The sequence below is a fragment of the Oryzias latipes genome, chromosome 10 (genome assembly GCF_053564925.1).
Source record: "Oryzias latipes strain Hd-rR chromosome 10, Olatipes_Hd-rR_3.1".
Lineage (NCBI taxonomy): Eukaryota > Metazoa > Chordata > Actinopteri > Beloniformes > Adrianichthyidae > Oryzias > Oryzias latipes.
In genome coordinates this window covers 22,547,677-22,559,823 of record NC_136246.1, presented here as the reverse complement: position 1 = coordinate 22,559,823, position 12,147 = coordinate 22,547,677, and the positions used below count along the sequence as shown (strand labels likewise).

The window sequence follows — 12,147 nt, the reverse complement described above, 5'->3', positions numbered from 1 at the left end:
CAAAGCCAATAGACTAAACAACTTTTTTTCCTGCCTCCTCCATGTAAGCAAAATTTAAAAATCAGGAATTCTCCAAATGCCACAACCAAGAACAGAAAATACACCACTTGCCTTACTGTTTTTTTACTATCCCCACAAACACATGATATGGAAGCAAAGGATGTTTCACTAAATTTTGTGGCTAGGACATTAGATGATGAGGACATGTCCTGTGTTTTTCCTGTGTGGTTCCCTTGTTGCCCATAGAGACAATGACAGTAAACAGACAGGGCTGACAGCAAGTGACAGCAGAAATTGGACTGGAGGAAATACCTCTCTTTCATCCTTTATTTCACTTCCCTTTCTGGATTTGGGTAGTACTTTTATGTCAAAAGTATTGAAAACAAATACATCACAACAGCTCAAGATGTGTTTTCAGTGCTCAGTATCTATGGTGTTTCAGAACAGAAACACACTTTGTTTTATTACTTTGCAATAGCTTATGTTGTTACTCCATAAAAAGGTTCCCCTTTTATCAAAGAAATGTACATTTTGGTTTCTGTTAGTCATCATTTCCACACAAATGTTTTTTTAAAGTTTGGCCAGATTAAACTTTTTATTAAAAAAATATAATGTACATAAAACTAGAGGCAGAAACTGTAAATAAATAAAAGATAATTAAATTTAGAAAACATAAAGACCTTAATGTTGTTCTGTGTTGTCAAAAACCATTAGTGTTCTTCTGTTGCTTAATTCCAAATCTTTTTTCTTCATGACTTGAGGGAAAACAGGAAAAAAAAACTGTTTAGGTACAGACTGTCTTCAGCACAAGTTTGACCCTCCTCCGCTGTAGTTTGAAACATTCTTGCTTTGTGGTTTGTGCCTCACCGTTGACTCATCGCGTGATGGTGTAAGGTCAAACTGAGATTTTAAAACTCTGTTGGGATTTGTTAAGTTTCTGTCTTTCAAGATTCCCCCCTCTTCGTCTCTTAGAGCCATTGGCCGTATTCAGAGAGTTTAGAACACGTCCCATTTTCTTTGACTTGATAGATTCCACTTTGGTTAGATCACAGTAAATTGATTGTGATGTCACAATCTGATTTAGGAGATTAATATAACCTGAAAAATGACATGGCTACATATTTAATATGAGCTTCAAGGACACTGTGAAGAGCAATTTGTTTAGCTTCTACTAACACAACTGTAACTCTGTGTCGCAACACTTCCAGATTTGTTTCACAACAAATCACCATCAGCATGTGGGGATTTGGTTTCAAGACACAAAGGCTTTGACACAACCATGCTGCCAGCAGATGCACTTATTCCAATAATAAAGATCATCTCACTTCCGTGTTATGAGTCAGGTTAATGCAGTCTGAGTCAGCAAGCCACACCAACAAATGAAAAGTGTTTCCCAGTGCGACTTCAACTGTGTATAGCTTTTTTTTCCCCTTAGCCCAACAGTGGAGGAAAGAGAAATAGGGTTTTTGTGTTCCTGTCATCATATTTTTTAGTCATCAATAGCAAAACCTATAGTTATAAGACCTCCACCTGCTATTTTTCTGGTAAATCCCTGTATCATTTCTCAGCGTGTGGAAATTTACTGGACTTCAGATTTCTATACAGTGATTAACTTTTATGGTTAGCCTTTGCTCTCGGAGCATTGAACACTATGTACCTTGACCAATAAAAACAAAGTATAAACTTTTATGACATCCATGGCAAGTATTTACTTATTATGTTGTTATTTGTCAACTCTTAGTTAGAGGGGCAAAATAGGAATCTAATTAAACGGCCACCTCATGGAAATTTCTGTAAATTCCTAATTTTCTTTTATATAATAACATTTAGGCAAAGACAAAAAAACAGGAAGGATTAATTAGAAGCAAGTCAAAAAAAACAGTTTTCAAGTTTGAGTAATGTTACTTTCAATAGTATTACGAAAGTTAAAGTTTAAAAAAGGTCAGCTAAACATTTTCTGAAGAACAAAAAAGTAACTAGTGAAATAACAAGTCAACTACTGAGTAACAGCTTGAGCATGTCTAATGAATGATTAAAAGACAGTCAAATCAGTTTAGTTTATTATTACTAGAGCTAAAACTCAAAAGTGAAGTTTTATATGTTATGATGCAACAATAAATCCTCAAAAATCAAACAAAACAAGCTACATTTCTTTAATAAATTAAAATGAGTAATTTTTAGCAATAAAATAAAATACATAAATATTGTGGCAATAAATTAATTTCAATAAATGTAGATTTAGGTAGCCATATGAGGTCTGGAACCTTCCAAATAAAAATAAGACATAAAAAAAGGACGTTCCAAAATTTTATTTTCAATATAAAATTTAAATGAACTACATTTGTGTTTTTTTGTCAGCATTAAGCTTTCATCAATGGCTAAACTGTAAAAAATAAAAATTGATGAGTAACGTTTTTTATTCATCAGAAACCCACCCAATTATGAGTAAATGGTATGTTCCAGTAAAACCAATATTAGGTCACTGTCAAGAGTTAAGGTTAGTGAGGTAAATGTGAAAATCACATCACATTTGACAATGATAATCTATTTAATTCATCTATCTGTTTATTTAATTGTTCTTTAAGAAAAAGCAATCTCATACCAAATGTTGAAAATGTGTATTTTTTAAAGGTATAAGGACACAAATTTAAATTGAAAAATCGCTTCCGTGAATAAATACTAATCATGTTGTTAAAACAGGTTAAACGGGAAATTAAAAGTTTCTCCTCACATTGTTAAATTTGAGAAATAAGGACGTAAACAGACTTGTATTTTGTAAATATTTACATATTTTAAGTCCGTGTGAGAGGGATGCTCCGCGCGCCGGCGTACGTGCAGTACGCGCGCGTCGAATCGTCCCGCATGTGCGCGAGCCCTTGTTGTGTGCTGAATGAACACAATGACGTCTGCGCCTGTGGCGCTGAGCCAAAGGGGGTGGAGCCCTTACGTCAATGCTCTTATATATAGAGCAGCGAGTCCACGCGCGCATTAAGAGAAGGTACTTGCTGTTGACCTAATTGTTACAACTTTTTCTTTGAAAAGAAAAAAAAAGGACCACAACTACTGGATTTACTATAGCATAGGAACTGACTAACCAAGTCCTTTATTCTATTTTATTATTATTTTTTTTTTACAAAAGCTTACAGCTCAAAGGTTTCAGGTCACCGTAGCTGTCGGAGAAAAAAAGCTGTAAAGTAAACGTCTTGTTGTGAGACATTTCCTTCCGTCGAAGCTTTACGTATTTGGATTTAACCCGCTGTTCTACTATGGTCATAATGGAGGTTCTAACCGTCGACTCCGCGTCCCTCCGCGCTCTGTTGGACAGAGACGTCCCGGACTGCCTGGTGCTGGACTGCCGCTCATTTCTTTCCTTTAACTCGTCGCACATCTCGGGCTCCAGCAACGTTCGCTTCAGCACGATAGTGAGACGGAGGGCCAGGGGCGGCCTGGGCCTCGAGCACATCGTCCCAAACGAGGACACACGGAACCGGCTGCTGTCCGGGGACTACAAGTCCGTGGTTCTGCTGGACGACCGGAGTTTGGACTTGGGCCAGGTGAAAAAAGACGGGACTCTGATGCTTGCTGTTACAGCTCTGTGCCGTGACCCCTGCGGAGCCAATGTTTATATCCTCAAAGGTAAGAAAAGGGCTTTAAAATACTTTGACACCTATGATTTGCTGTTAACAAGGGGGCGACAAATGTGGGCCACAGCTGTCACCATACCAGCTGGTGCTAAAGTTAAAAAAGCCCCACAGGAAGGCAGTTGTTATCCTCTTTATAGAAATGATCTCAAATATAGTTGTAATCTGACCTGCTTTCATGTCTTTTTTAAGGTGGATTTGATGCCTTTTCTACGGAGTACCCAGACATGTGTACCAAGTCTTCTCCTCCACAAGGACTTAGCTTACCTTTGAGCTCCAGAAACCCAGACAGTGCAAGCTACAGTCCATGCAATACACCTCTATATGACCAGGTTTGTGTTTTATTTTGAACTATTTTGCTCCTGCTCATCCCACTTTTTTTTCCTGACTTTCTGTTAGGTTTTATTAGAAGTGACTGAAGGGTTTATTTTCATTTCTGTTTAGGGGGGTCCCGTGGAGATCCTCCCATTCCTGTACCTTGGCAGCGCTTACCATGCCTCCAGAAAAGACATGCTGGAGATGCTGGGGATCACCGCCCTTATCAATGTGTCTGCCAACTGTCCCAACCACTTTGAGGACTCCTTCCTCTACAAGAGCATCCCCGTCGAGGATAACTACAAAGCCGATATCAGCTCGTGGTTCAACGAGGCGATCGAGTTCATCGGTGAGTACACATGTCCCTCCGCCAGCCCGTCACAGCTGCTGCTCAGGCGGCCGTTGATGAAAAGCAACCATAGCGCCCAACCCCCCTCTTCCTGTTTCTCTCTTTTGAGTCCTGGATTTAAATTTTGAAAAAAGTTCCCTCCAAAACCGACCAGCTGTCTTGGGACAGCCTCCCTGCTCCATCACAATAGTGGTTACGTTATCACCATTGAGAAGGAGACCTCCCGCCCCACACACATCTTTTTTTTTCTTATTTAATGAAATGGGGGCAGCAGCCCTGAATTAGTTCTCCAGTGGATAGACTGGCTGTGCCTGAATAGCTTCCTCCCCGCACCTCTTTGTTCTAGCCTAACAAAAGGCAACTTCTCACTCACTGTCAGCCTTCCTCTTGGATCAATATCCTTAGTGGGGGTCTGTTCCCCCTTTTTCGTCCATTCATTAAATCTCCTTTGGGGATTACACCCTACAAAGCTATTAATTATTTTCCTGTATGCTGATGAATGCCTTTAACTGAAAATAGTGCATGGACTTTACATTTCCTGTGACAAATTGTCATAAATGAAAAGAAGGCCTTAACTCATTTTTTTCAATCTTATTTTTTAACAGATTCAGTGAGAAACAAAGGAGGACGGGTGTTTGTCCATTGTCAAGCAGGCATCTCCCGCTCTGCAACCATTTGTCTAGCCTATCTGATGCGCACCAACCGCGTGAAGCTGGACGAGGCCTTTGAGTTTGTCAAGAAGCGCCGCAGCATCATCTCTCCCAACTTCAGCTTCATGGGCCAGCTCCTCCAGTTCGAGTCCCAGGTTCTGGCCTCGTCCACTTGCTCCTCAGAGGCGGGCAGTCCGGCAATGGGCAACAACGGAACTGTGTTCAACTTTCCCGTCTCCATCCCCGTGCACTCCTCAGCCAGCCAGCTTTCGTTCCTCCACAGTCCCATCACCACCTCGCCGAGCTGCTGAGGATATTAAGAGACTTAACCTCACAGGAGACTTTGTAGAGAGGACTCAACAGAACACGCCTGGTTGTGATACCTTAGGATGTCTGGTATCACCAGGCATAAAGATCACTATATGTCAGACCAGTTCTTTGTAAGCTGGTCTCGTTATTTCAAAGGGAGATTTGATATCTACCGCCAGACAGTATTTGTTAACTTTTTATGTAAAAGTTTTTGAGCTTTTAAATCTGAAGGGCTTGGGAGATGGCTGTAAAGGAATAGATCTGTAGAAGACGATGTCTAAACATTTATTTGAATGAAGAAACAGCTTTTGATAATCGTAATCCCTTGAAACGAAAAAGAGAGGGTTCATCCTGACGTCTCTCTAATGTCCATCTTGCATTTCTGGGCTTGTCCCGAAGCAAGTTAACGCCTTACGTTGAACCGAAGTCAAATCATGTGATGATCAATGAATGTATCCTCTGTCTTCAGAGTACTGAATAACCCTTCCCGATCAGTCGCAGATCTAAAACCAAATGTTTTGCCTTTTCCAAGCCATCGCTGACAATCCTAAGATCTTGGGAGAGCTGACCACAAAATACCTCATGTTTGTGTTGTGTGTGTGTGTACGGCAGTGCTGAGATGTACAGAAGCCCAGAAACTACTAAAACAGGGCTTACCCGTCTTATTCGCCTGCATTCTATTTATTAAGCAAAGTAATATATTTGTATCTATTTTTACATGTCTGTTCAAATGTTTTTTATACATCTGAATAAATGCCACTTGACTTTTGTAATCAGCTGAAGATGTTCTGCTTATTGATGCTTGAGACATAGAACGCACTGTTCTAAAATTAAAGCTTTCGAGAAATATACTTAGATGTGTTCTGAAATAAACTAGTCTTAAAACTTCCAAGTACATTCTATAAATATTTTAGCCAGAAATATGACAATAAGAGAAGATTTGCAGTTTTTTCTTATACTTGCACAAAGAATAAACAGACTAGAAAAGTTGTAGGTATGCTTTTCTATGTATATTTCAGATAAAAAGATAATTAAACATAAACAGACTGACAGTCTTTTATTCTTTTCCATTGTTTTTTTTTGTGCGATGGAATCTCAAAATCTCATCAAAATGAGAAGCACGATGTCATGGTTTCAGCAATTGTTGGAGCCAAACTTCTCTCTTTGTGAGTCCATCTAAGATGCGAGCGACAGCAGGAGGCCTAAAGAATCGACGAAGGAGCCCTCCCCTCCGTGGCAACAATAGGGGCAGCTGCAAGGCGTTTGGGAAAGTGCAACAATTAATGAGCTCTCTGGGCTCGGAGGGCCACCAATGAGAGTGGCGATAGCCACGGAGAGGGAAAGGACATGTTTGGTTTGCAAATGACCCAAAACGTGTGCTGTGGCCTGAGGTGGTGGTGTGAGCGAGATAAACACTTCCTCACATCCCTGTGATGCACTCCGAACAACTGTGCCGTCAGCGCAGGTTCACAATGCTTTTACTACGAAGATAAGAAAAACAAATGTCACGGTGAGGCAACCATTACTACACAGCTCATGTGTCTATGATGAAAGGCACATTCATTACCTCATAGCTCCTCTGTACAAGCTGTTGTATTGGTGACATATGTGTGACACCCCCCTCCACTCCCGCTCCCATTCGTGTGCTTAGATTTCCTGTTGTTGGGAGGGAGGTTGGTGGGAGTATAAGCTTTTGTCTGTATTGTGTGAAAGTGGGAAGCTGGTGCTCCGTTATGATCTGCTCTACATGTGTTACTGCATGATAATGATTCATGGAAAGAAGAACCATTACTGCCTTTAAATAGACTTAAAACTTGTCTAAATAATTTGATTCAAAAATGTGCAAAGGAATTTGATAGGTTTTGGCATCTCATCCAGTGATCTTGTCATTTTAAAATGGTAAATGATGTATACTTATGTATCACTTTACTACCTTCCTTGAAGGCCCAAAGTGCTGTACAGTCACCGTTCACCCATTCACACACACATATTCACACAGTGATGGCTGCTTCGCTGTCAAACACTGACATCAACCAATAACCCCCAGGAGCGGTGTTCAGTGTCTTGCCCAAGGACACTTCGACACACGGGTGGGCAACTTTCACATTCCTTCAATAAGACAACTAACAACTCAAAAAAGTCAAAACAATGGTGCTGTCATTGCCATAAGAGCCTCACTGACTAACAATAAGAGTCAGTAGAGATTAAAAGTGGTGACAGCTGATAAAGTCCATCGTCCTTTAAAGTTACCATAAAAGTGTCAGCGCGGAAGCCTTCAGCAGACACTGACGTGTTTTATGACCTCTATCGCAGGTCAACCGACTTGCTGGTTAATGCACACAACTGGAAAATGTTGCTTCCAGTATTTCCACTTCATCTTTTCACGTCAGAGAGGGGATCTCAACTTTAGCCACCAGGTTTAGGGTTTGATCCTTAGATTCCTTTCATCAACCTTTCCATCTCCTGCTTTCTTGGGGTTGGAGTCACAGCTGTCATTGGACTAGATTTTAAGGTTTTGCTGCAACGACACACATTTCTTGAAATGTTATTTTATATTTATATACTTTATTTGGCTAAACAAACTGATAATAAAACAGTATGATAAAGTAATTTTGAGGAATTTCTAGAGTAAAAAAAACATGCTTCATTCAGTTTCGCAAACTTTTCAATTATCATTTTTTTGGTTTTACTTTAAATTTACTGTATTTTGGCTTCTCATAGTAGAATTACAGCTGAAGGGAAAAACTACCATTGTTTCTGACTTTAATTCATTCAAAACACAGATTAGAACAGAATTTGTTTAAACAGACGGTGGAAAAAGATCAACACCGTTCTAATCAGGAGAAGCCTCTGAGTCACTACACCTCATCATTAACCTAAAACTAGATTAAGTGCTGCATCCATAATCTTCCGGGTGAGAAGAGTTTGTCCACGCGTTAATGTGTCAGCGTCAAGTGCGCACATGGAATAATTCTGTAAGAGGATTGAGGCCGTGACGGAGAGAAACCTCTGCATGAGGAAAAAATGAGATGGCTTGTGCTTGTCACACCATTACATCTACATCTAAAATAGTGTCTTTTAAAATTTTTTTTAAATGTTCAATTCCAGCAGAACTAAACAGACTGACTCACAGAGTTCCTGCTTTTTTATTAAAAGTCGTGTTCGAGACCTTGGCTGCAGGCAGCCGGACGAGCCGCAGTTGCGTGACAGGGGCTAGGGCCAGATCTGCGACCTGATAACCAAACATTGGCTCCTAGAATGTCAGGACATTACGTATAGCTGTGGTGGAGTGGCTCTTCCTATCCAGCAGGGCTCAACCTTCCTTTAGCAGCACCGTCTGGAATGTCAGACTATGGTGGAAAAGAAATCGCTGTCTCCTGAAAAGCTGATCTTATCACAAACTGACCTTCCTCCGCTTTTGTTGGGAACTCCACTTGTCGAGATAAGACTGTTTGGCTTCACAACATGGGGGGCAGTAAACTATGATCAAAAGGAAAAAATAACAACATTCCCAGTCATATGTTTCAGCTAGGTCTTTAAATATTTGAATAATTGCTGTAATTAGTCACCTGTCAGCTCTTTCAAGCGTTGTTTTTCCTCACTTGACAACCTCTGATCAGGTCTGTATTTTTCCACTCACAGGAGCCACTGGCTTGTGTTCACAAGCACAAGTGAGATCCTGTGTGGAGCATTCGAGGAATGTCTGGCATCCGGCCTTCTGTAGGAACTGCACCAGATGATTTCACCCCAAGGAGCTAATGCATATGCAGGCATATGTCTCAGATCGGTTACCCTGCATTTGGCTTTTGGGAATCAGAACCAACACCGATTAATACAAACAAAAAAGAAAGTTTAGTCGGAAAACCAGAATTGTTTACATGTAAGCCGACATCATCAACCAGGGTAAATATAGAGCATTGAGTGTTTATTTTAGTTTTACTAAAAAAAAAGAAAGGTGAATATGTGATGTGGGAAGCATAAAAGTGATGACCCAAGGAAAGAGCTTGAGACCAAGTGATTTTAAACCCCAACAAAGACCGGCTAACAACTCTAACAGCAGTTGACACCACATGACTCAATGTGTTCTTGGAGCAATGCTGAATGAGTGGGTTTATTGAATGAGTGGGATTATTAAAAGAAAATCCTTGAAATGTATGCATATCATTAAGGAAGGGCAGGGATTTCAGGTTTTGAGTCATGTAGGAAGTCACAAGATGTTTTATTACTTTTTTTAAACACGAGTACAAAAAATTCAAAGTCACAAAAAAAAGTAAAGATGCAAGAAGAAGGCTAAGTGTTAAAATTTCCATTAATACATTGAATTATGCTGTCAACTTTTTTCCACCAGTTGTACTAACATTTTCCGCATATGAAGCAGCACAAGTTTGAACAGGATTACTCGTAACTGCTGCTGTGTTATGTAAGCGTTCTGGTTATGTGAGCTTTTACATTTATTTGCTCATATTCACAGATAACTTCTCTGTGACTCACAACAGATCACGTGATGTTCAGTGTTTAGGGAAACCATCAAAGCCATTCATTAACCAGATTTTGTCTTTTTTTCCTTTGTGTTCACTGAGACACAACTGTTTATCACCTGAATATTGTAATGGAAGAACGTCAGTTCAATGAAACAAATTAACTGAAGAAAAATAAAAAATATACATTTTATTTCCATTTCAAATGGGCGCCGCAGAGACAGGATTTTTTAATTTTTTCCAGGTTAAAAGGGACTTAGTACTTCATATATAAACTTTGAGTTCTTGACATTAACACATACATGTATAGAGGAATATGTGATGCAGTGGACTGTCTAAATTGGGTTTGAGCGACCTCTACTGGAGAATTCTAATCTCATATATATATATATATATATATATATATATATATATATATATATATATATATATATATATATATATATATATATATATATATATATATATATATATATATATATATATATATATATATATATATATAAATAAAAATAAAAAACGCCCCTCTCAGCCTTTTGCAGGTGGTAACTCACAAGCTCGGGTCCTCTACCAGAGGCCTGGGAGATTGAGGGTCCAGTATCTTAGCTGTTCCTAGCTATGCGCTTTTCTGGACTGAGAAGTCTGAGGTCTTTCCAGGTATCTGTTGTAGCCACTCCTCCAGCTTGGGGGTTACTGCCCCGAGGGCTCCAATTACCACAGGCACCACTGTCACCTTCACTTTCCAGGGTTTCTCCAGTTCTTCTCTGAATCCCTGCTATTTCTCATGTTCCTTCTTCCTGATGTTCCCATCGCTTGGCACTGCCACATCCACCACAACGGCTTTCCTCTGTTCTTTATCCACCACTACAATATACTGATCAATTGACAGTTTTTCCCCCATCTATCTAGGATTTGCACAATAGAATCACCCTGAGGTATATCTTCTGCAGCTTATCACATCTTGCATTGCATTAAACAAACACACTCAGAAATGACGTGATCACAGCTGGTCAGATTTTCTGACTCAAACTGTAGATTTCTGATAGGTTTTGTCAATGAATAACCATGCAGATGTCAAATGAGGCTGTCACCAACTGAGCCTATTGGATCCAGTCTTTTTTTCTAAACGAATTAACGTCATTTGCTGTCCTTTAGCTACGCCTTTTTCTTCAGATATTGATTGTTTTAATCTAAGAAAAGGCCCATATGCCCTCTGCCCTCTTATTGGAAACCTTTTAGTCTTCAGTGGGTTTTAGAAGTTGTTTATTAACTGCTTGAGAAACTCAAAGGCAAAGAGATGCGAAAGAACTTCTTATTTATGGAGTAACGACTTGAACACATCTGATCAATAAATTAAAACACATACACATCAGTTTAATTAGTTTTTACAATCTTTCAACTCACAAGGTTCTCTTCGAGCTCTAAAGAGCTCAAACCATGAAAAATCTCTGATTAATGACGTTAATTAGAATTGTAGTAATTCCCTAAAAAGAAAACATGGCTGAAATAACTCTGTTTAAGTCATTCTTATTAGAAATCAGGCAACATAAGAGTAAAACTCACAAGGAAATTTCCCCCCAAAATAAAATAAATAAATGAATGAATGAGTAAATAAATAACAAAGCAAGGATCAAGGATTTAACTGATGCACAAACTAGTAAAATATATATATATATATATATATATAAATATTGTTCAATGTAACCTAATAATACTTTTCATGAAAAAGTATTATTATGAGAAAATATAAATGAGAAATAATGGTGCTGATAAGCTACAATAGTCTATCATCAGTCATATCAGCTTATTTTAACAGATGAATATTTCCACTGAATAAAAGGCCTGCTATATGACACTAAAACAAACATGAACACGACGTTAACAAAATGTTTTGTCTGATTTGTTGGTCAATGTTTTGATGATTGAAATTCAAAACTATATCTTCTCTTCTGAAGTTAGTGTTGGACTTGTGGATCATCCCCCCCCCCCAATGTATTTTATTTTTACTTCATTCTATATTATTTTTATTAATGTTATCTCCTTGCATTAATGTGTATTTGATTAACATTGACAATAAAAGGTAAAAAGCTTTTAATAGTAAAGTATGTATGTGTTGTTGTAAACTCCTCTCAACCTGCTTTAAACAATACACTTGATTTATTTTTTTAATTATAACTTTTGTTGAAACCTTTCCAAATTAAAAGTATTACCTTTTTTATGTTTTATCAAAACTTTTTATGTTTATCAAAACTGCCTCGTTCTCCTCTCCAGCCTGCGGGCTCGTGCATGCTGGTCACGTGAACGTCAACGGTCCGCGGTGACGTCCTAACGCCCGCCCCTGTCAACAGGTGATTGGCCAAAATCATGAAGTAACCTCAGGCACGTGTTTTTGTTTACAGTATTTC

General features: G+C 38.9%; 1 protein-coding gene across 1 annotated transcript; it reads left to right on the top strand.

The window, feature by feature from the left end:
- The first annotated feature begins 2,968 nt into the window (after positions 1–2,968).
- On the top strand, positions 2,969–6,037 carry dusp1 (dual specificity phosphatase 1). Its single transcript, XM_004073370.4, has 4 exons — positions 2,969–3,636; positions 3,834–3,973; positions 4,086–4,305; positions 4,911–6,037. The coding sequence occupies exons 1-4, from the start codon at positions 3,267–3,269 to the stop codon at positions 5,264–5,266; spliced, it is 1,086 nt and encodes a 361-aa protein (XP_004073418.1). The 5' UTR covers positions 2,969–3,266; the 3' UTR covers positions 5,267–6,037.
- The last annotated feature ends 6,110 nt before the right edge of the window (positions 6,038–12,147 follow it).

Excerpts from the sequence above, each read along its gene's own strand:
- dusp1 (XM_004073370.4), top strand. The coding sequence starts at position 3,267 with ATGGTCATAATGGAGGTTCTAACCGTCGACTCCGCGTCCCTCCGCGCT. Across the intron at positions 3,637-3,833 it reads CAATGTTTATATCCTCAAAG|GTGGATTTGATGCCTTTTCT; the intron begins GTAAGAAAAGGG and ends GTCTTTTTTAAG. Across the intron at positions 3,974-4,085 it reads ATACACCTCTATATGACCAG|GGGGGTCCCGTGGAGATCCT; the intron begins GTTTGTGTTTTA and ends ATTTCTGTTTAG.